This window comes from Fopius arisanus, unplaced genomic scaffold (genome assembly GCF_000806365.1).
Source record: "Fopius arisanus strain USDA-PBARC FA_bdor unplaced genomic scaffold, ASM80636v1 scaffold00017, whole genome shotgun sequence".
Taxonomy (NCBI): Eukaryota; Metazoa; Arthropoda; class Insecta; order Hymenoptera; family Braconidae; genus Fopius; species Fopius arisanus.
Window position 1 is genome coordinate 756,485 of NW_011887756.1, and position 21,506 is coordinate 777,990.

The 21,506-nt window shown below is 39.4% G+C and overlaps 4 protein-coding genes across 5 annotated transcripts in view; 1 reads left to right on the forward strand and 3 right to left on the reverse strand.

Moving 5' to 3' along the window:
* Positions 1-11,232, reverse strand: part of LOC105263896 (dual specificity protein kinase pom1) — a gene marked incomplete in the record, with an annotated part of 87,108 nt that extends 75,876 nt beyond the window's left edge. The window contains 1 exon segment of the mRNA XM_011300391.1: positions 11,099-11,232.
* An 867-nt stretch (positions 11,233-12,099) lies between these two features.
* mRRF1 (mitochondrial ribosome recycling factor 1) lies at positions 12,100-13,519 on the forward strand. The gene is made up of 2 exons (XM_011300407.1): positions 12,100-12,919; positions 13,007-13,519. The coding sequence occupies exons 1-2, from the start codon at positions 12,333-12,335 to the stop codon at positions 13,245-13,247; spliced, it is 828 nt and encodes a 275-aa protein (XP_011298709.1). The 5' UTR covers positions 12,100-12,332; the 3' UTR covers positions 13,248-13,519.
* Positions 13,245-15,700, reverse strand: LOC105263901 (uncharacterized protein YER152C-like). The gene is made up of 8 exons (XM_011300406.1): positions 15,575-15,700; positions 15,283-15,463; positions 14,741-15,020; positions 14,507-14,668; positions 14,174-14,426; positions 13,991-14,105; positions 13,809-13,914; positions 13,245-13,728 (listed from the first exon to the last, which is right to left on the reverse strand). Exons 2-8 carry the CDS (start codon positions 15,451-15,453, stop codon positions 13,520-13,522), a joined length of 1,296 nt encoding a protein of 431 aa, XP_011298708.1. The 5' UTR covers positions 15,454-15,463; positions 15,575-15,700; the 3' UTR covers positions 13,245-13,519.
* Positions 15,575-21,506, reverse strand: part of Egfr (epidermal growth factor receptor) — a 65,493-nt gene continuing 59,561 nt past the window's right edge. For both annotated transcript variants that reach the window (XM_011300404.1, XM_011300402.1), the window contains 5 exons: positions 20,635-21,350; positions 19,660-20,471; positions 17,362-19,577; positions 17,090-17,266; positions 15,575-16,998 (listed from right to left, as the gene is read on the reverse strand). In XM_011300404.1, the coding sequence (XP_011298706.1) occupies positions 16,715-16,998; positions 17,090-17,266; positions 17,362-19,577; positions 19,660-20,471; positions 20,635-21,350 (4,205 nt within the window). In that variant the 3' untranslated portion in view covers positions 15,575-16,714. The remainder of the gene's footprint in view (positions 16,999-17,089; positions 17,267-17,361; positions 19,578-19,659; positions 20,472-20,634; positions 21,351-21,506) is intronic.

Sequence of the window (21,506 nt, forward strand, 5' to 3'; positions counted from 1 at the left end):
GCGAAGAAACCTGTTTGAAAGTGTCGCGTGGTTACTCCGAGATTCTCGACTTATCTATCCCACATGACTTTTATGGGGTTCCCATGTTAAAATACTTTTTCAATATCGATTTTTTTTTTAATTAATGGGCTATTGATGACGATTTCGCGAGTGGTGCATTCCCATGTAGATGAGATGTTTGTTTAATCGTGTGTGAAATGAAATTATCGATTTTACCTCCAGCTCAATATTAATTTTTATCTTTCCAAGAAAATTCAATCATTTTTTTTCACTGACAATAAAAAATCTAGAGGTTCTCCCACGATAAAAAAAAAATCAACAGCAAAAGTACCGGAAAAAATCAATTAATAAATCGAAAAATTAATCATGATGAAAGTAAAACCCTCATGGACATAAATCAATTCCAATTTAAATTAAAAACATTAATTACCGATAATTCGAGAAGTGAAAAATCAATTTTTCTATAAAAGTCTCCATTGTGAAATGAATTTTTGGAGCGTGAAAATGATTCACGACGATATTCTACTCCGTAATATCATTTCGGAATATCGATCGTTTAATTTTACGAATTCAATGATTAATTGTGTTGAATTGATTTAATAATTCACCTGATATTAGCGCAATACTTGGTTTATTTTCCCACAAGATACGGCACGCGCTCGTACTGAAATCCCCCTGACTAACTTCCGCTGTTGCCGAAGGGGGAATTCATTTTTACCCCCCTCCCTCGCCCCCCCCATCTTACTTCTATTTTAGTTATGTTAATTGCCCGAGCTTGACTGAATTTTTATACCAAACGTGTCCTGTTATGGTATATCTGTATTTACACAGTTTTAAATGGAAGAATTAATTATAACATGCGCGGAATTCTTTTTTTTGTATCTCGGTATTTCTAATGAAAAACAAGTCTAAGAAATTGTTTTCATCGACGAGGGCCGGGATATCCTATAAGGCGAGGGCTTCTTCGATCTGCCTCCCCCCCCCCCCCCCTCCCCCTTCCACCCCATCTCCTCCACCCGATGAAAGTTAATTCGCGAAAGGGAAAAAGAATTCAACGCAAATTATTTGCGTAATGAACTGAAAAAAATTTAACGAGTCTAAGGAGGAAAATCTGAATTGAATGAAATCTTAACTTTTTAAATCTCTGTTATATATTTGATTTTAATAATTCATCATTAATATCAAATAGGGATTAATGTAATGAAGACACGGTTGAAAATGACATTTCAAAATTTGAATAATAATTTTCCTGAATTTTCAATCTATTATAAATTCGATTGTATTTGATGTTCAATTTTCATGATGAGCGTAAAAATTCAAGTTTTCATTGAAAAATTAAATATTATCTAAATTTAAAATCATGTAATTAAAAATTTCAATGACTGAAATTTCAAGAAATTTTATAACAGAGTGTACAAAAAGGATAATTTTCACTTAAAAACATCCCATATCCGTAGATAACATCCCCTATTTAAATTTCTATCTTATTCAGCGTGTTTACTTTCCCAACTGATAAATTTTAAGAATGACTCACAAGAGAAACAGTGAACTCATAAATTACGAAAATATGCAAGAGCCCAGACCCTCAGAAACCCAAATAAACCTCCCCCGGGTAGAAAAACACGTGTTAGAAATTTTCACGTGTCTTTTGAAAAGCCATCCCCCAACATTTTCCCAAAATGACGGACCTCCCAGAGTCATTCATAAACGTCAAAGCCTCAGTTCGTGACCAAACGACAGTACGAAAGATTCCAAAAGATATTAAATTTTCAAATACCACAGCAATTACTGACAATTCAATCAGAATTTTCCCCGCACCAAAAACCGAGACTAAATGAATTCCAAAAAAACCCTACGAGTTTTTAAATAAAAATGGAGGAATAATGAAATTGGGATTTAGTCTCAGGCAATTACTCAACTCCGAAAGAACACGAGCGTCAGAAATTTCCGAGGAACAGGAAGTGAGACTTACCACTTAATCCAACGAGCCAACTTCCATTCAAAATTCAAAAAAGAAAAATACGAGATGAGTTTGAGGAGCAGTGAGTAAAACCACTCCAGAAACTCGAGTAATTTTGATAACGAACTTAGTCAGTCTGAAGGTAATGCTCCAACGGTAATACTAAATGAGTCTCTAAAGCCTGTTACAAGTCTGATTCTTATTTGGCAAGTGTAAGAGGTGATTGTGATGCTTCCAATGGAATTCAATGGAGAGGGAGATGGAAGCACTAGTGACCGAAAGAGATATTTCCGGCGCGACATTTCGTCCATTATGTCCAACCATAAGGTCATCAATTGCAGGAGAAAATTCCGAGAGTTAATTAAAAACTCATGAGCATTACAGAGTGAATAACTCAAGTGACTATTTCCTTAACTAGCCCCTCATTAAGAAATTATTCATTTAAATAGAAATTCTCATTTCTGGGAAACTAACAAATATTCATTTCAATTAATAATTATTTTCATTCGAAAAATTTTAGGGATCTATTGTCATTCAAATTTCAGTTACAAAGTCATTTGAATTTTTGATTAACCAAATTCTCTAAACTTTTCATTTCTCTTGGAAATTCAAAAAAATTTCAATAAATTTGTAATAAATTGAAAATTCCGGGAATTATTACTCAAGTTGTACATAAAAATACACAATTACCATAATTACATAACAAAATGAACTAATTCGTCAATAAAAACTTCGAGTATAATTGAATTTGAAAAAATTGTTTCAACTGCAAAATTTGTAGGAAATATTAAAAAAAAAAACGAATAAAAAAACTCGGAAATTGTCTGTCAAACGTCCTATAATCGAGAAGCCCCTCCATTATTCCCATCCGGTGCCCGCATATTTCGCCCGGGGGTTAAAAAACGAGAGTGCTCTACTCTTTAGCATCGAAAATGAGAGAGATTTTCGGTAGTGAAGGTAATTGGCCCATCAAATATCTCGCATCTCAACCAAATTTGCCACCCCCACCGCCACAGCGTAAAAACCAGTCATTAAAAATCATCCCTCCCAATTACAATACTCCCCCGATAAATCCACAGGCTACTCCAATACTCAAACTACCTCTATTTATTTTTTACGTACCTATTCCACCCTTTGTGGTGTTATCGACACTCGCTGTTATTTTTTCATACTCTCGGATTGATTTTTTTTCCCCATTGGAGCTTCCATTAAAAATATACTCCAATGAATTTTTTTTTTAAATTTCAATGGAGTCATAAAAATGAAAAAAAGGGCACGCATTGTGGTGGGAATATGGAGAATATGGAGTATTCTATCAATTCCGAAACAAAAGACTTTTCCAACTTTTTTTTTTACCCCTTTTATCTGTAATACCACTACAATTTCTCATATCCGCCCTGCAGTACAACTCAAAAGGAGACTACAAAATGAAGAAGATGGTGAGTAACAGGAGGATGAAAATTGTTAGGAGAAGCAGAGATATATTTAACCCCGAGTTCTCGAGTAAAGCAAGTAGGAGGAGCACATGCTCACTTAGACTTCTCTTATATTCGAAATATACGACGCACTTGCTCTCCCCTTTCTTCTCCTCTTCCACCCCCTCCCCCCTGAATTTAAATAAAAATGTCAGTACAGAGCATCGAATGCCGGTCATTGTTTCGTGGGAATGAGTTGTAGTCCTCAGACTAAATGAATCAAGACAAATATAAATAGATTTTAAAGAAATAAACGACCACTGACTCATCTTCATCCAGAGAAAATTATTGATAAGCGGTAGTTATGGAAAATAATCAATGATAAATAATTGTAATATTATACGGTATACTATTAATTCTCAGTGAGTTTCAATTATCCACAAGAGCAACAACCACCTGAACTCATTTATTATCGTGATCACAGTCGATGATTTTATTTCATCCTCTTCGTTATCGATAATTAATTGATTGCACTGGCATAACGTCAGATAAATTCTACACGCTGGATCTCCCGTATTGATAATTAATTTCATGATAATTGGGGGAAAATTGTCCGATGATTTTCAGGACTGATCTTCACCTGGAGTGTCATCTCCAAAATCATCGGAGAAAGGTTGGAGTTGGTTCAAGTGGTATTTGTGTCGAGTGGTTGACCAGACCAAGAAGTGGATAGCACTCAGACTGATACGAGAGACCACGAGTACACCGAGATAACAGGAAATTGAGAAAATTACGATGAGATATTACGATTTTTCAAAGGTGAATGAATCCAGAGTTGCTAGTCATTCCTCGAAAAAATTTCATTTTTGAGGGGAAAAAAAAAAATAGAAGAGTCATCCGGACTGTTCCAAAGTTCAACGCCCACCGGTCTCCCAAGGCCTTGAGAACTTAGACATAAGTTTGAGGATTCATTCATTTTTAGATGAATAAAGAACCACCAGGCTGAATAATCCCCACCACACCCAGAAAAAAAATGAATCATTTGACTCAAACGATAAAATTTATTGAAACACCAAAAAATTACTACTTTCAATTAAAAACCATTAATTGAAAATTGATTCTTCATTGGCAGAAATTAATAATTGAAATAACCGCTGAAATAATTAATTTAAACAATTATTCTTGGGTGCACTTTATCGGTTGAATCATTCCACCGATTTTACCCTCGGAGGTAATGATTTATTGCCCACCCCTTGATCCAACAACGAAAAATGATATCTCCCTGAATCACGAGGAATTCCATTTGAAAGATATCGTGCCTAAAGCAGATCAAAGAAACTGAATAAAAATAGTGGAATATCGAATTTAAAAACATTTTTTAAAGTGCCGTTAACCGACAATTGGGATTTATTTATTTTTTTCAACTTATAATATTTTAACCGCACAACGAGGCACTAACAAAAAATAATCGTGACGGTAATGACGGTGGTAATGGCAATATACGCCTTGGAAAGTGGATAAAAAGTGCCAGCGACCTCGTTCATCATTTCTCTGGACCCAGGATAATTGTCTGACTCGTTAATTCTCCCTGGGTTTCATACTAAGGGAGTTTAAGTACACCATTCACAGCAAACCGTGAGGATCATTCATAAAGAATCAATTTTCCACTTTGAAATTCCTTTTTTCCCCGTTAAAACAATTTTTTATCACCAAAATTTGTGCCACTAAAATAAATACCCCCCCAAGGGCTGAAAACCCGTTAATTTCTCTCTAACAAGAAGCGAATGGATTTTTTAAAAAATTCATTGATAAATCTCATCAATATTTCATGCAAAGATGTTGGAGCTTTGTAGATAATTTAATCCATTACAACAATCGAAAACGTAATTGGGACCTGATGCTCATCAATTACCAATTTAACCGTTTAAAAAAAAAATCCAAATCCCCTGAGAAAATAATATGATATATCTACCAATTAATCACCGTCAACTCCTCGATCCCCTCGCAACCGAAAAAAAATAATCTCCATGTGGGTCATCCGAGATTCAATCGAAAGTCGGTACCATTTTTACGTAACCCAGACCTCTCCAAGTTTCTACACTGGTAATAATAATTCCGGACTCTGATTTTTCAGTGGGTGAGGTGGGAGGGGGTCAATAAACCCGGCAAATACTGATGATTCTTTCAGTGCTCTCGCACTATTTTAAAAATCCTCAATTCCCAAAAAATACCACCAAATTCGATTCAAACTCAACCGAAATGTTTTACTATTCCTTCCAATTAAAATATAATCAATAAATAAATAATTTCAAAGAATATCCAATGCGAAAATTCACGGAAATTCGATCAATATTTTCTAGATTTGTAAAATACAAATCCACGAAGAACACGAGTCCAATAAATCGCGACGTCTTGAACGAATAGAAAAAAAATGAATAATAAAAAAAAAACCCGGAAGTCATAGCCCCTGAATATTCCAACCCTCGAGCCGAGTGGATAAAATAGCCTCAACGGGGGGGAAAAATGGGAATAGCCACCCCCAAAAATCGACATCATCTCTCCCACCCCAAGATGGCAATCTCCACCATGAAATACGCACTTTGATGTGCATTGTGAGGAGCAGACAATCAATCGGGCTCCACGTCTGTGAAAAACAAAAAGTGATAAAACGCGAAGGGTAAGGGTGGGATGTGAGATGGATATAACCAGTCTCTGAATAACCAGAGACAATGGGAGAATCGTTGTCTCTCGGGGCGTCCCAGGGATGCTATTCTTTACGAGCACTTCAACGTTCTGAGAAGTTGGAAAAAAAAAGAAAAAAAAAAGGAAAAAACCCTGAAGAAAATAAAGTCCACGGATATTGCGAGTCTACGGAGGTGTCGAGAGACACTCCCGTATACGTGGGAAACCCGTGTAGCATTGGGCAATACCAATGCCACTTTAACATTTATGAAAAAATTATTTATCACTAATAAATCCGCACTTTTTACATCCACCGAGACCTCGCAAAGCGGCTAAAAAATCTAATCTTTCCAATTTCACCAACACGAATCACTCATCCATAAAAATACCCAAATACCCAAGTCTTGTGATAAACAAATTTTCCTAAACGATTTGTATAACTTGTTGAATAAAAAATAATTAACATCTCAAAGTTTGCGACAGCCGGAAAGACGGAGAAAAAAGAAAGAAAGAAAAAAAAAATAATTAGTAAACTAATTTGCGGGAGCAGCCCTCGGCAAACGAATTACAGTCAACCATTCAACATTTCTTTTTCTTTTTGGATTATTAGGTTTTTTTTTTTTTCATGCAGCAACAAATATCGATTGTCGTACTGCGACAAGGAGCCCTGGGGTTGGCACTGGTTGAGTCAGGGGTTTCCCCCTCAGTGCCATTTCCACCAACCGAGCACGGGTTGAAGATCAAATTGGTCCCCCCTTTCATCCCCTAAAACCACCCACTCCCTATCATCCATTGAATTGTCACCGGTGCTCAATTCCAATAGCCAGTAATGCGATTGGAGTGATAATGAACGACTATGGAGCCATACGGCGGATTTGCCAAAACCGATCAATTTTCCACCCTCTCTACCACCCCACCCTCCCACCGCCCCTTTTCATTCAACTTGTTTCGATTAATACCCTCGCTCTTCGTCACTGACAGATTCAATTCAAACGGTGGAAGATGGAGTAATAAAATAATTGGCCATTGCGTCACCCGAGAAAGAAATTGAGGAAAAGAAAAAAAAAAGAACGAGATGAAAATCGATGCATTAAAGTAACCGTTGATAATAACCGTAGCAAAGAAAAAATTAATCGAGAAGCCATTCACTGATAAAAAGAGAAAAACCTAACAGTCTCATAATGAAAACGATTATGAAAATAACTGGAGATCGAAATCACGAGGCGTAATTTTCAACTTGACCCCCGCGGGATCAATTGAAAATAGAAATAATTCTTTTCGAGAGTAATGATGTACTCGAATGTAAACAGAAATCCAGACCTTCGTGATTAACACCGGAAGCACGTGGAGTGGAGAAATACCGGCTCCTGTGATGTACAATTATTTCAATTATTCATTTATTTTTTCATCCTTTGCTCGGGCCAAACCGATCGACAACACCTGTTATTTATTGCACCCCTTGTTTATCAATTTTCTTTATTTTCGGTGGTTGAGAATGATGAATAAAAGAGAGTCCAAAGAGAGATGTTTGATACACGCGAGGCGGATGCTGTATACACGAACGGTTCAATAAATATCACATGATAATTACCGATAACCGGTGATTATTATCAGAGAGAGACTGTCATTCCCGTGAAATAAAAAATTGTTGCCTCTTTTGTAACCTTGAATGATCCTGAAAGCGAGAACGAGGTCTTGATCATTTTTATTCCCATTTTTTTTTAACAACAATGGGTCCTTTTAAAAACAGAATAAACGTGGATATTACGTATTGCGCAAATGCGGTACAGCATTTATTGACTCAAATCGGTCACGTAGAATCACAAGATGCAATCACCATTGCCGATCAATAAACAATGTTTCGAGAAAAAAAAAAACTCTAATAATTATTATTTCACCACTTTTTTTCCCTCAATCAAGTGAGATAGATAATATCCATCGGTCGTAAATTCTCATTTAGTACTTTCTTTTTTTAACCTGAGTAATGAATGGGTTTGCGTAATTATTTGCGAGAAGTGGTCGTTGAAATCATTTAACGCACAAGTTGCAATTTTTTTTGTTTCTTCCCAGAATCATTTAGTGGTGAAATTGTTATGAATCTCTAGATCCATTCATTATCAAAAACAATTAAATAACAAATACCGAATAATAACACTTGCATCACATCTCATCACTTCCCCCTTTGAGAAATCCATTCAATAAGTTAAAAAAAGAAATACAATAGTTATGTGCCAATAGTTTAAACCTATCGCTTTCCAACCGACGTAGCTTCACCTCAGTCTCAAAGTTTGCGAAACCATCCCAATAAACTCCTTTTATTTCCAATTCCCTAACACCACCTGCCCCCTGAATTCCCAAATGCCCCGAGGAATAATCCAATTTTTTAAAAATTCGCGAATAAATGAAAAAAAACTCCAAGCATCCATGCGCCCTGATAATCGCGCAAGCGAGACCAGCGCGCGTTAAAATCCCCAAAAAATTTAAACAACCCAATCTCCAAAACAATCCACCAAAACAACCAAAAGACTCACCATGCAGGCAATTGTCCCTCCACCACTGTCTCGAATCCTTGTAAAACCAATGCGATCCAACAGTCCACAAAAACCAAATCAAAATCAGTTTCAAAAAGCACGGTACAACGATGAAAAAAATAAAACCCAAAACTCGTCCCCCACGTACTCCGGAATTAAAAAAAAAAAAAAAAATCACTCCCAATTAAATCCTCACGTTGATGCACGCAAATACTCCGGAACTCCCGGAGCAAACGCTATAAATCTCCGATAATTCTTTTACCCACGACACATGAAAAAACGAAAAAACTAAAAAATTGAGAAAGACAGAAAAAGGAGGGAGGCTTGTGAAAAAAAGAGGCGAACAGAAAATGCTCAAAAACTGATGATCACAGACGACAGGACCGTGCGGCGCGCGGGTTCAGCGGCCGACTGAAACACTGAAAGGATGCAAGTTGCCTCGGTGGAGGTTTAGACCGTCCGCCATGGGTTTACCGTGGACCCACGTTCCCCTCGTGGTGCGCACATAAGCTCCCCCCCCCCCCCTCTCGCGCCGTCAAATGGAACCCCCTCGCTCCCCGATGCCCACCACCAAACGGAACCCCCTCGCTCCTCGCTCCCCTCCGGAGGAATGGGAACCCCCTCCACCACCCACCCTAACCCCTCCCCCCGCCCCTCCAACTCGACGATCAGACAAAGCCGTTGCGCGCGCATGCACTCCATACACACGCACAAACACCAGGAGAGATATTTTTTTTTATTTATTTTTTTTTATTATTATTTTCCCTTCGCTCGCACGGGTTTAGCCTCCCACCGGCAAAGCGCCATCATCGCCACCAACAAAACCCCCGGGTTTATATGCACTCGTGTCGTACTGTCGCCCCGACCCTCTGTCAAAAACAAAAAAGAGAGAGAGGGTAGGGAAAAAATCCTCCACTTGGTATCTCTTTACTCCCGGGGCATTCCCTGACTCTCCTTTTTGTTTTGTGGCTTTTTTTCGCAAACCCTCGGGTTGGGATGGAGTGTTTACATGGGGTAGGAACCTCTACAGGGGGTGTCATTGTACCGGGGGTTAAGGAGAGGATTAATGATGGATTAGGCTGTCTTCGCGGGGGATTTCAGCGGCATTGTTTCAGACAAGTTTTTTTTTTAGTTATCATGGAGAAAAGGATGAGATAAAGATTTTTAAAGATTTTTTCTTTCGAATAGGCGGGTTGTACTAAAGGGGTGGGAAAAATTTATCGTTTTTGAGATAGTGATATAGATTCGACGGTGAAATTGAAATAAAAGTCAGCCAATTCGAAGCTTCCGATTTACAGCTATTGAGAATTCTAGTTTCCACTTCTGGAAAAGTTTGAGTGTTTATTTATTGGGAGTTTGATCGGTCCATCAAGAGTAAATCGACATTTTGAGCTAGTTCAACTCGATCCAATGACACTGCACCGATAACTTGACGGTGCCATCATTTTTCCGCCTCGAGTCATAAACTACCGACTTGCAATCGTAAAAACGTAATAGTTCTGACAGGATATGGATATAAAAATGATATTCGTGGGTTCGAAGTATCAATAGATGACGCTGGGATTTTTTCTTTCCCCTTCTAATGTTTTTCAAACCAGCATCTCTAAAAATTACCCCAATCCACATTTATAGATCCATAAACTGACTGAAATCCTATCCTTTGTTCACAAGAATAAAAAATAAATCCGTGGAAATGTTGCATTCGCCCGACGTCTTAAACAACTTTAACAACTAATGCCAAAAAATTATTTACACCCCATCTATTCCGACTAGAATCCGTAACTTTATTTTGACCTATTGCTTTCCCACCAGTTCCTCATCAGGTATATTTTTCCCTCAGCATTGGATAGGAATCTAAACCAACAGGTTCTGCACAACTCAAGAAACTTTTCGGAATTCTTCGTGTGGAAAATACGAAAACGCTCGACACATGTTAGCTAAAATGTTGAGCACAAGCTGTCAGTGTATTGAAAAAATTTTACGACTCCACTCAAGATAGATATGCACCAAGGAAAAACTGAGAAAATAACTTCATCTCCGTTATCTCATTGAGTCACGATTTTTTTGGAAATTAGCAACTGATGTGCCAACAATTTCATCGTTGACAACAACAATTATTCATGAAAACTTTGAATAATGCTTCAACGGTTAGGAATGTGTTATATCCGGCAACTGGTGTCAAACGACTTCAATTTAGTGTACATCATATGCGTGGCAAGTACGGTGAGAAGTTGATTAATTGAGATAATAGCATGGAATAGACTGAGAGCGTTGAACGATGACGCAGGGGGTACTGCGTATAACTTATCCACTTTCCCCTAGTCTATTAGTCTTTATAATAATGTGAGATAGTTGAGAAATAATTACTCTATTAGGGAATCGCGGTGAAACGAGAATATCTTGATTAAACTCGGATTTCTGTTGAATATCTCAGACAACGATTGACTTCGCACTTTCATCTTCCCATTTTTTAACGCAAAAAAAATGAATAAATAAATTTAAAAACTCACCGGATCGTTGAGCCCCCGACGTTGACATCCTGGGGATCCCTCCTCCACTGGAGCAGGCTGTCAAGTCCTTGAAGATCTCGCACTAATCCTCAGGCACAATTCACAACACAACACTCGGCACTTGTCAAAAAACCACTCGCGGTAACTAAAATCCCTCCAGGAGTAGTTTACATCACTTCCTGGACATTGGATTGTCGGTAAAATAGAAAAACCCGATTAAAAAACCGCACTTGACCATCGGCGATGGTCACTGTCCGATCACCGACTCGACAACAAAAAAATATGTTACACTGTCGGTACAGGAGGTGATACCTCAGTCGAAGCTTCATCAGGTCTCCACAAATGCCTCCAGTCGATGCATGACCCGACAACAAAGGAATCAAGATGGCGTCGATTGCCTTGGCGATACTGCCAAACAAAGGAGAATTCCTGGCAGAGCCTTTTCATCGCCAAAAATGGAATAATTACATTAATAACCGATAAAAAATGCGAAATAAATGTATAATGAGGATTAGGGGTCACCTTCTGCACGTCGGGTCGACGATTTTCCGCCGTTTTCGGGAAAATTCATGGCGAAAATAGTGAAACACGTTCGCACAGCTCGACGTTCGGCGTATTGTGTGGGAATCAACATGGCGTCGGTCGCTGTGCGCCGTGATGGTGCGCAATGGAGAAGACTGCCCGAGTTGAAATAATCGATAAAAATTGATAAATACGTGATTGAAGGATAATTACGTAGCTAATCGATGAAATTTATATGTACTGAGATGTGGAGGCCACTCCTGGACACTAAGTCGATGATTTGGAATGGTTTTTCAGGATAATTAGAGGGAAAATGAGGAAAATACGGACGTACCAAACGACTCGTGCGATGAACAAAGGCTCAATATGGCGGCGATGGCGGTGCGCGAGGAGCTGCGTAGTGGGGGGAATTTTGAGTGGGGCATGCGCAAAAAATGGGAAAAATCCTGCGCAGTGATGACTATAAATATAAATGAATAAAACTATTGAACATTAATAATCATTAATTAAATTGGTCGGATTGCTAATTAGGAGGCTTCTGAGGATTGAAAATGAATGTTTTGTGATAGAAATATGAATTTGAAGATGAATAAAATGTTTATTCTTAGTGAGAGTTCTCGGATCGAATACCAGCTGTCACGACTAGTCTCCAGAACCATCATGGCAGTCAGGATTATCAATCCCTCGCCGGTTCACAAGTTGCGGGAACATAATGAAACAATTATTCCTGATTTTGTCGAGAGCCTCGAACAAATCAGGGACTTTTCTCTCACCTGTTCAGCACACGGTTCGTAATTTATCCTCTGGGTTCACCTCGAGACATGACGGAAGTTCTGTTCGCAATGGAGCACCGGCTGTGTTGTTCCATAAAAATTATCAGAGGAGCTGCGAGAGAATGTTTTTCACGTCTCGGGCTCTAGGGAAAGTCAAGCAAAAGGGGGACAAGAAAAGAATGGGAAAACCTCAAAATGTCGATATTAATGAACTCTCGGATTTCATCGATGTCAATAAATTCACGAGCCAGATGGATCATGCGGTTGAGGAGATGAAGAAGAATTTTGTGGTGTACGTCTCTCTCAGGTCTTCCATTGGGTCCATTGAACAGGTCGTTGTGAACTTCGAGGGGGAGGAATACATGCTCCAGGAACTCGTTCAGATATCCAGAAAGCCTAAAGTCGTTGTACTTAATGTCACGACCTTTCCTCAGGCCATTCCCCAGGTTCTAGAGGCTCTCACTAAAAGTGGACTCAATCTAAATCCTCAGCAGGATGGAACGACAATTTTTATTCCAATACCAAAGTAGGCGAGCTATTTTTCATAATTTTTCAACGATTGTTATAAAATTTTGGCACAAAAAAAATTGTTTCACACCTTAAATATTTCCAGGGTAACAAAAGAACACAGAGAAGGTCTTGCCAAGAGCGCGAAAGCTCTCTTCATAAAATGCCGGGATCATCTCAAAAACATGAAAATTAAAGAGATAAAAAACGTGAAGAAAATAGAATCAATTTCTGAAGACCAGGTGCGAAGGGTCCAGAACCAATTGGACATCATCTGTGAGAAATACGTGAAGGAAGCTGAAGACCTTCTCAACACCAAACAGAAAGAATTACTGCGAACTGAATAAATACGTTTATGCAATTTAATAATGACAAGGTAAAGGGTAACAAATTGATCTGTTCCCTAGTCAAGTGTTTGACAAATATCAAAAAACACAAAAATTTCCTCAGAATGTTTTGTCTAGTGTGCAATGAATACTACAAAAAAGACTCCAGAAAAATTTTGCTAGTTCTTTAAGATTCAGAGATATTCCTGGAATACTTCGCTTCTGAATTTAATTTTTTTGTACATAGTTTTTTTCTCTTTCGAATTTCACAAATATAAATAGCTTGAGCATTATTAGGACTTCTTCATGTCATTTCTGACGTACTCTAGGATTCCCTCACACAACTTTTGAGTTGCATTCCTCAGGGTTTCGGTCGGGTGAAACGCAATGCTGAGTCTCAGGAAATTTTTGGCTTCACCAGTGTTCGAAAATCTTACTCCTGGTATCGCAGTCACTCTATATTTTTCGTTGCACCATTTCATGAATTCTGCTGCATCGCAATCTGAATTCAGGAAATGGTTAATCAATTTTCAACCGCATGATTGAACTAGAGGGTCTAGAATTTATTAAAAAATTATTAACCTGGAGGGAGGGTGATCCAAATAAAATATCCACCCTCTGGCTTATCATAACTGCAACATCGAGGGAGATACCGATTCAATATTTCACAAACGGCTGCTAGACGTTCCTAAATCAAAAAAATTAAGAAAACAATTGATGATAATAAATTTAAAATCACGGATAACATCAAATGTGTCACGTACTGCGTAAGTCTTCTTGAGTAAATCCAAGTACTCATCTGCATATTTAAGTTCTAAAAGACTTGTGATAACTCCAGACACATAATGATTCACTGCTCCTCCACTCAGAAGAATTCCTCTGAAAAAAAACTAAAAACTCCGAATTCTCTCTGATAAACTTGGATTAACGAAAGTTTCTGGGCTTACGAGAGTCGCAGAATTTTAATTACTCGAGGAGGCCCTTCGATCCACCCGAGACGAATTGCTGGCGACAGAATTTTAGAAAATGATCCGTTGGATATAACATTGCCACCTTTGTACTCTTCATCATCTGGGGAATCGTAAGCTAGTAATCTCCTGGGTGGAGAGCCTTCGTTGTAGTGGAGAAGATTGTAAACATCGTCACAGGCAATTACGACGGAATGTCTTCTAGCTATTTCAATTAATTTTCTGCATTTATCTGCGAAGAAAAATATTAATCACTCGCACTGATTTCGCTGAAAGACTTCAGATCATAATAAATACGAATATAACTCTTACTTTCCGGTAGAACCATTCCCGTAGGATTATGATAAGTGGGAATCGTATAAAACATCCCCCAGAAGATCTTCTGATCATTCAGATAATAATCGTTTCTTCTCTTCTCCTCTACAACGATTTTCTCGAACGCCTCGATATCCACGGTTTTATCCTTCATCGGAACTGAAAAAAATAACAGAATTTTTTTATCGTTCTTGAATCCAATGGCAATACTCTAGAGATAAAAATAATGACCTGTAACGATTCTTATGAGGGGAAACTGTCGAAAGGCGTCGAGGGCTATCATATAAGTAACTTCTTCAACGAATATAACTCCATTCGGTGATAAAATTGTTGTCAATATTAATTGCAGCCCATGAGTTGCGCCACAAGTCAACACTAGATTTTCTCTCTTGACAGGAATGTCTCCATACCGCCGAGTTAGGAATTCAGATAGTTGCTCTCTGCATTCCCACAAACCTGCGGTTATCCCGTACTGGTAGAGATAATGCATTCCCTCTTTTTCCTCTTCTGTCTGGGGTCATGAATTCAGTAGTAAAATTGTAAAGCGAGATAAATCCAATTTAACATTTCTATTAAACTACAATTAATCTGAGAATGCAGTGGTCTGAGGAAAAAATATCAAAATAGCGTTTTTATAGGAAATTTTATCAGCTGTAAAAAACGTCCTTTAGTATTTCCACGTGGCATCCATCGCTTTGGAGATAAATCAATAATTATGGAACATTGTAAATTTATCCCATTTCACTACTCAATTATTCAATTGTATTATTTACCGCTCGGTGTTCAGTGGCTTTTAACAGAATTTTCCCGCAATTCTTGAGCAGGTCAGGGCCTGGCGCTCCTACTGATAAATTAATTACGTCTTTTTTATAAACATTGAATGACGTATTCCCGTCGAATAAGTGGCGAAAGTGCGGATCATCCACTTTGTTGTTCTCCGTCATTTTATCTTTTCTATAAATTTAATTATTATAAGAAATAATTTATTAACTTTGTTCTGATGATAGAGGATATAAAAACACTGGGGGTTGTGAAAAGGAGAAAATAAAACGCGAGTATTTTTACCGGAAGTCCAGAAGGAGTGATGTAAGCAGATTATTCACGTGAATCGTTTAAAATTCGGTTTGCTCGTCTCGATTGAAGAATGACGATGGATAAACTGCGTAGTATGACGCTTCAAACACGACTGACTTGTCTGCAGCCAACATTGACTCACACATAGTAGATATACATCACATATACGTAAAATCGACAGTGAAGTGATAAAGAGATAAGTCGATTTTACCTGTTAATCTCGTGTGATCTGCAGAATGATTTAGGAAGAAAGGACTATTTTTTGTGCTGGAGAAAATGTAAATTTTAATTCCCAAATTATCGGTATCCGAGTTATTTCAAATTTTATTTATTTGCTGCACTCACGATACATATGTACATTTTTTTGAATGTAATTTTTTAATGAATTTTCGTTGTTACGTTTATTTATTGTACGATAATTACAAAATCGTTGGTCTTATCCTAGAATTTCTGTGGTTTAGAACCATTTGTTTTTAGAATAAGTTAATCTCATGTAAATAGTTGATTTATTTTGTAACTCGATTGTGTAAAAGAATCGAAAATGTTTTCGTTGGGGATAAAATTGGCGACAATTTCGTTGGTAACAGTAAGTTATTTGTACGCTGACAGTTACGAATGATTTTCTTAACAATAAATTAATACTAATATTTAAAAACGATTGCCTCAAATTGGAGCTTAAAAATCTCTTTAAGTTATAACACTGTTCCTCTTCCATGTTTTTAATTTTGTTCCTCGCTGGAAGAAAAATTCTAATTCTATCACAGTCAGCGGTAAACCGCATTTATACATTTCTCTCGACATAATTATGCGGTAAAAATCTGTCCAATGAATTATCGCATAACGATTTACAAAAGGCGGAAGTGAAAAATACGCAAAACGTCCTCCCCCTCCAAAACTAAAATCACTCCAATATTTTCCCTTCAATTTCCATTTAGAATAATCAAGAAAACTTCATAAAATTCTAACAGAATTACGAATTAATAACTAAAATTGTTCTTCGTATTTTTTATGTACAAGCCACAGTGTAATGGCACCTTAAGAATCCAATCACCTCTTTATCCTCTCATTGCACGAAAGTTCCAGTTGTCACGCCCTAAGTACTTCGAACAATTAGGAAATAACTTTGATTTATTAAACAGTTGTTTCATTCTTCTTCAGAGGCTGAAGCTCACGTTCCAGACGATCGAAATCGTTATAGTACTCGTGATCAGACTCTTCCTCGGAGTTTCTCTGCCTCTGCGCTGCAAATTCTGAATTCGCGACGACTTTATCGAGATCAGGCGTTAAACCCCCAGGGGATTGAGGGATCTCATTGTCCTGGGACATGTACTCTGGGTTGTCCAGGGATGTTTTATCTGGAATTCTGAGGAACTCCAGATTGCGGTAGCTGTTTTGCACTCTCTTTGGTTCTAAATCTGCGAAAAGTAATAATTATTTCGTAACAATTCAGAAATTCGAATGAACTCATAGATTTTGGATATTTCTATTGATCGTATTGGGATTTACCAGCGGATTGATTATCACCGACGAGATCCATGTACTGCGAGGTATTATTGCGTTTAGGTGAAGGCATGAGATAATCGTTTTCGTCTAGGGGGAGATCAAGCTTGATGCTGCCTAATTGGGCTTGTTGATAGGTCGGATCGAGTTCTATGGAGAAACAATCGTCTGTTGTATCGCCGTCTAGAATATAAATTGTGAGAATAGAAGAAAAAGAAATTTTTTGTGGACAAGAAAAAGAGCAAAAGAATTTTATAGATGAGGGATGATTGTGTTACCTTTGGCACTAGTCGTCTTCAGAGGATCCGAAAAGTACCTGGAGCTCTCCGAAGTGCTCTCGCCGCAGTGACCATTGAGATGAGTGTAATTGGAGCTCTGGCCTGAGCTGCTGGGGTCTTGAGAAGTGTCTCTACCACTCTCATGGGTTGTTCTGTACTTGAGCATTTCTCTGTCAAAATTCTGTTGATTTTGAGGAGTCGGAGAGTCCGTGGTTAATGGAGGAGTTCCATGTGGCCAGCAGGTTTTTCCTGGTGTGTTATGGGGAGATCCTGAGGTACTGGATGTCGAGGCTGCTGGATGCCTGGATGTAGGCTGGAGGTATTCGTCGGCTTCTAGGACAGTCTCCGGACTGTCCATGGCTGACGCCAGATTTCTGATCAACTCCTTCTGATCTTGAATGCTGTACGAAGGGAGTCTCATGTTGCTGTCGTCTTTGATGGCGAGGTACCTGCCAGGATCCCTCGACATTTTGCCGAAATTATCGGCGAGCTCTCTGAAACATGGCCTTGACTCGGTGTCCAGGAACCAACAGCTCACCATTATCATGTAGACGTCGATTGAACAGATTTTCGGTTGTGGCAGTCGGTCACCTTTCTCCAGGAGTTCTGGAACATTTCGGGCGGGTATTTGCTCGTAGGGTCGACCACCGTAGGTCAATATCTCCCAGATGGTGACACCGAATGCCCAGACGTCCGATTTGTGAGTGAACACCCGGTGCTGAATGCACTCGAGTGCCAGCCACTTAATGGGCATTTTTCCTCCAGCTGCCTTGTACTGATCCTCATTGATGTCCAGCAATTTAGCCAAACCAAAATCTGTTATTTTAACGCAACTTGGAGTTTGAACGAGAACGTTTCTTGCGGCGAGATCGCGATGTACGAGTCTCCGCTCTTCCAGATACGACATACCACGCGCTATTTGTGTACACCAATTGAGCATCGGTTTCGATCCAATTTTGTCCTTATAAGTGCGAACAAAATCAAGAAGACAGCCCAGTGGCATCAACTGAGTCACCAGCATCATCTGGGAGGTCATGCATACAGCGAGAAGTTGAAGTAAATTCGGATGATCAACACTAGCCATGATGTACGCCTCATCCAGAAATTCCTTGGACATATTGGCACCAGTGCTGTCATGAAGTACCTTGATGGCCACTGGAATCTTGACATTCTCACCCTCAGGTACCCAAACCCCTTTATACACATTGCCAAAAGCTCCATACCCAAGTATCCCACCCTTTCTCATCTCCTCCTCCTTAGTAATCCTCAACTTGGCAAGATTTGGCTTGACACCAGTCGGATGCAATGGCTCATTGTCATCCATCCCCGTCAGTGCCATCGTCATCTTCACCGTATTCTCTTTAGCCTTCGTCCTCAGTCTCCACTGCCACACAATTATAGCACTCACCACTAAAATCAACACCACGATAATTCCCACTCCCATCAAAACCGCAGGAGGTATTTCCTCCTGCACAAATGCAGAACCAGCCGCTGCAGCAGAGCAATAAGGCTCGCCCTCGTCAAAAAAAATCTTATGAGGATACTCCGGTGGACATGAACCAGTGCAATTGAATACTGTAGAATTATCACCAGGATCGCCATCCTCATAAATCCTCAAATTTCTGCACTCCCAGCACTGATTAGCCTCAGGCCCATAACAACTTCGACACTCAAAAGCACACGGTATACAAAGCTGTGTATCAGCCTCAACATAATGATCACCTGGACACTCGTCCTCGCAGTGTTCACCACGTTTGAATTTAACGCACTCCTGGCACGCCTGCTCATGCACCCCATATCCAGTGCACTTGTTACAACGTGGATGGCATTTTTTGCATGCACCAGTGCCAGCAAGTGCCTTAAGTGGTCCCAACTCCTGGGGATCAATCCACTCGTAGTAGTAACCATCTGGACACGGATCCTGCCTCTGCAAACACTCCCCAGGTACATCGTTATCAACTATAGCCTTTGCACAACTATTGCATCCCCCAAGCCCTATCTTATTCTCTGGCCCAGTGCATCCATCAATGCAATTACTATGGCAAGGCTGACATTCACCATTCTCCTCGTATTTCAAGGCCTGACAATGCGCCACGCAGTATCTCCCATCCCTAAAATGCTTGCAGGACGTGCAATGATCAGCAGCTGGACCCAGGCATGTCCCTTCGCACTCCTCATGGCAATGCTTGCAGATTTTATCACCAGCTCCGTAAATTCTGGAATAATTACATGAAAATCAATGACAAAGCGTAAAACGATTCACGGAAAAACGATATTTGAAAATTCTATTACTCTTACCCGGGTAATGCATTACAACTCTCAAGGCAAACATTTTCTAGTATAAAATTCTTGCAGGAGAGACATTGCGAGGGTCCAGGACCCCAGCATCCCTCATCAGAGCACTGGGCATCGCAGACTAATCCCGTTTTCACGCACTCAGAATCGTTTTTATTATTAGACAATAAATTTCCATATTCAACGGACTTTCGTATTCTCGTCCAGTTGATGCTCTGTGCATAGCAGAGCTCCTTGTTCTCTAAAATAGCGAAACACCCAGAAGATATTCTCTTGAGTGAGCTGAGACCAAGGGAAACTAATGAAGTTTTGACAATATAAAGAGCCGCGAAGTGCTCGGTAAGAGTTCTCCCATCGATTATCTCCAAATTCCTGAAGTAAGAGAGATTTTTGAAGTCCGGATGGGCGCCCTGAATATTCAGGTACCCAGTAATCTCTTTGAGGGTGCTGAAGACCTCCAGACGATCTGGATGCATTGGTCCGTATCTGGAGCCAAAGGTGAAGTCGGAGTTGATGCTCTGGAAGCCGATGAAGCTCTGATCGAGAATCGTAATGGAGCCCTCGATGATTGTGCAGTCTTTGAAGCTCTCGATGTTCCCAGAGTGGACTTTGTCGACACCCTGACAGGTCTTAGGGCAGGGACCATCGCAGGGCACGCACTCACCATTCTCAGCCTTTTTTTGTGGGGGACACGATCTGACACAGGCACCACTGTCCTTCAACAGGTGCTCTGGACACTTTCGCACGCAGGTAGCACCATATGCGTATTTTCCATTGGGATTTGTCTTCCAGAAGTAGTGGTCTTGGTCGTATACCTTGTAGCATTCACAGAAAGAAAAAATAATAAAATTAATTGCCCTTACCCTCTGTCTTTCAGTATTTTCTTTATTGATGAAGTCATAAGTTTCCGATTGAATTGAAATCGTTTGAGTTATCGAAATCGATATAAAAGGTTCAGAAAAGGTAAATCATTAATACCTGCATGGGTGGACACTCCTGTGTGCAAACACCATCATCGTAGAAATTTCTGCATGCGAGGCAGTCACTCTGTTTGGGACCAGTGCAACCACCAGCGCAAAAAAGGTGACAGCAGTCTCTGGGATTTGGACCGAAGCATCTGCCCTTCCAGCACTGAGGGGAGCAATTTATTTTCGAGAATTTCTGGCAATTCTCTGGTCCATCACCCCAACAACCCAGGGTACACGATTCATGGCACTTGGGACAGGATCTCTCAGGGCTCGTAAAGTTGTATACGCGTAAATATTTACCACCTGGTCCCGTTATTATCTCGTCCCAATTTATTGTCTTGACGTGACAGAGATTGTAATTATTGTACATTCCAACGCTACCATTCAGAATGTCCCTGAGTGCTGGCATCTCCAGATTCATCATATTACACAGCGTAACAAGTAGAGCAAATTCAACGTCGTGAATGTTAAGTTTGAAAAGCGTTCGTCCTCGGATTATCTGAAGCCTTGGGAGAACCACTTTGATGTCTACATGACTGATCAGCACGTATCCTGTTACTTCCCGGATATACTGCAGAAAACTCAGATCGAAATTGTGATTCTGTAGCCAGGCTAGCTCCAAATTACCGTCCACGTAAGTACAATTGGTGTATCTATCTCGAAGATTTCGATAATGATGCTGACGGTCTGATGGTACTGACATTCGTCCATTCGTCCCGATACAGACTGCAACAAAATAATTCATTCCAGTTTTTAATTTGCAGATTTATCTTTAGAATTATCCCTTCCATTCTTCATAAATTTATTTAACCCAGAACGTACCACTTCAGAGAAGAAAAGGGGAATCACTTGAATTAACTATTTAAAACTATATCTCTTCGA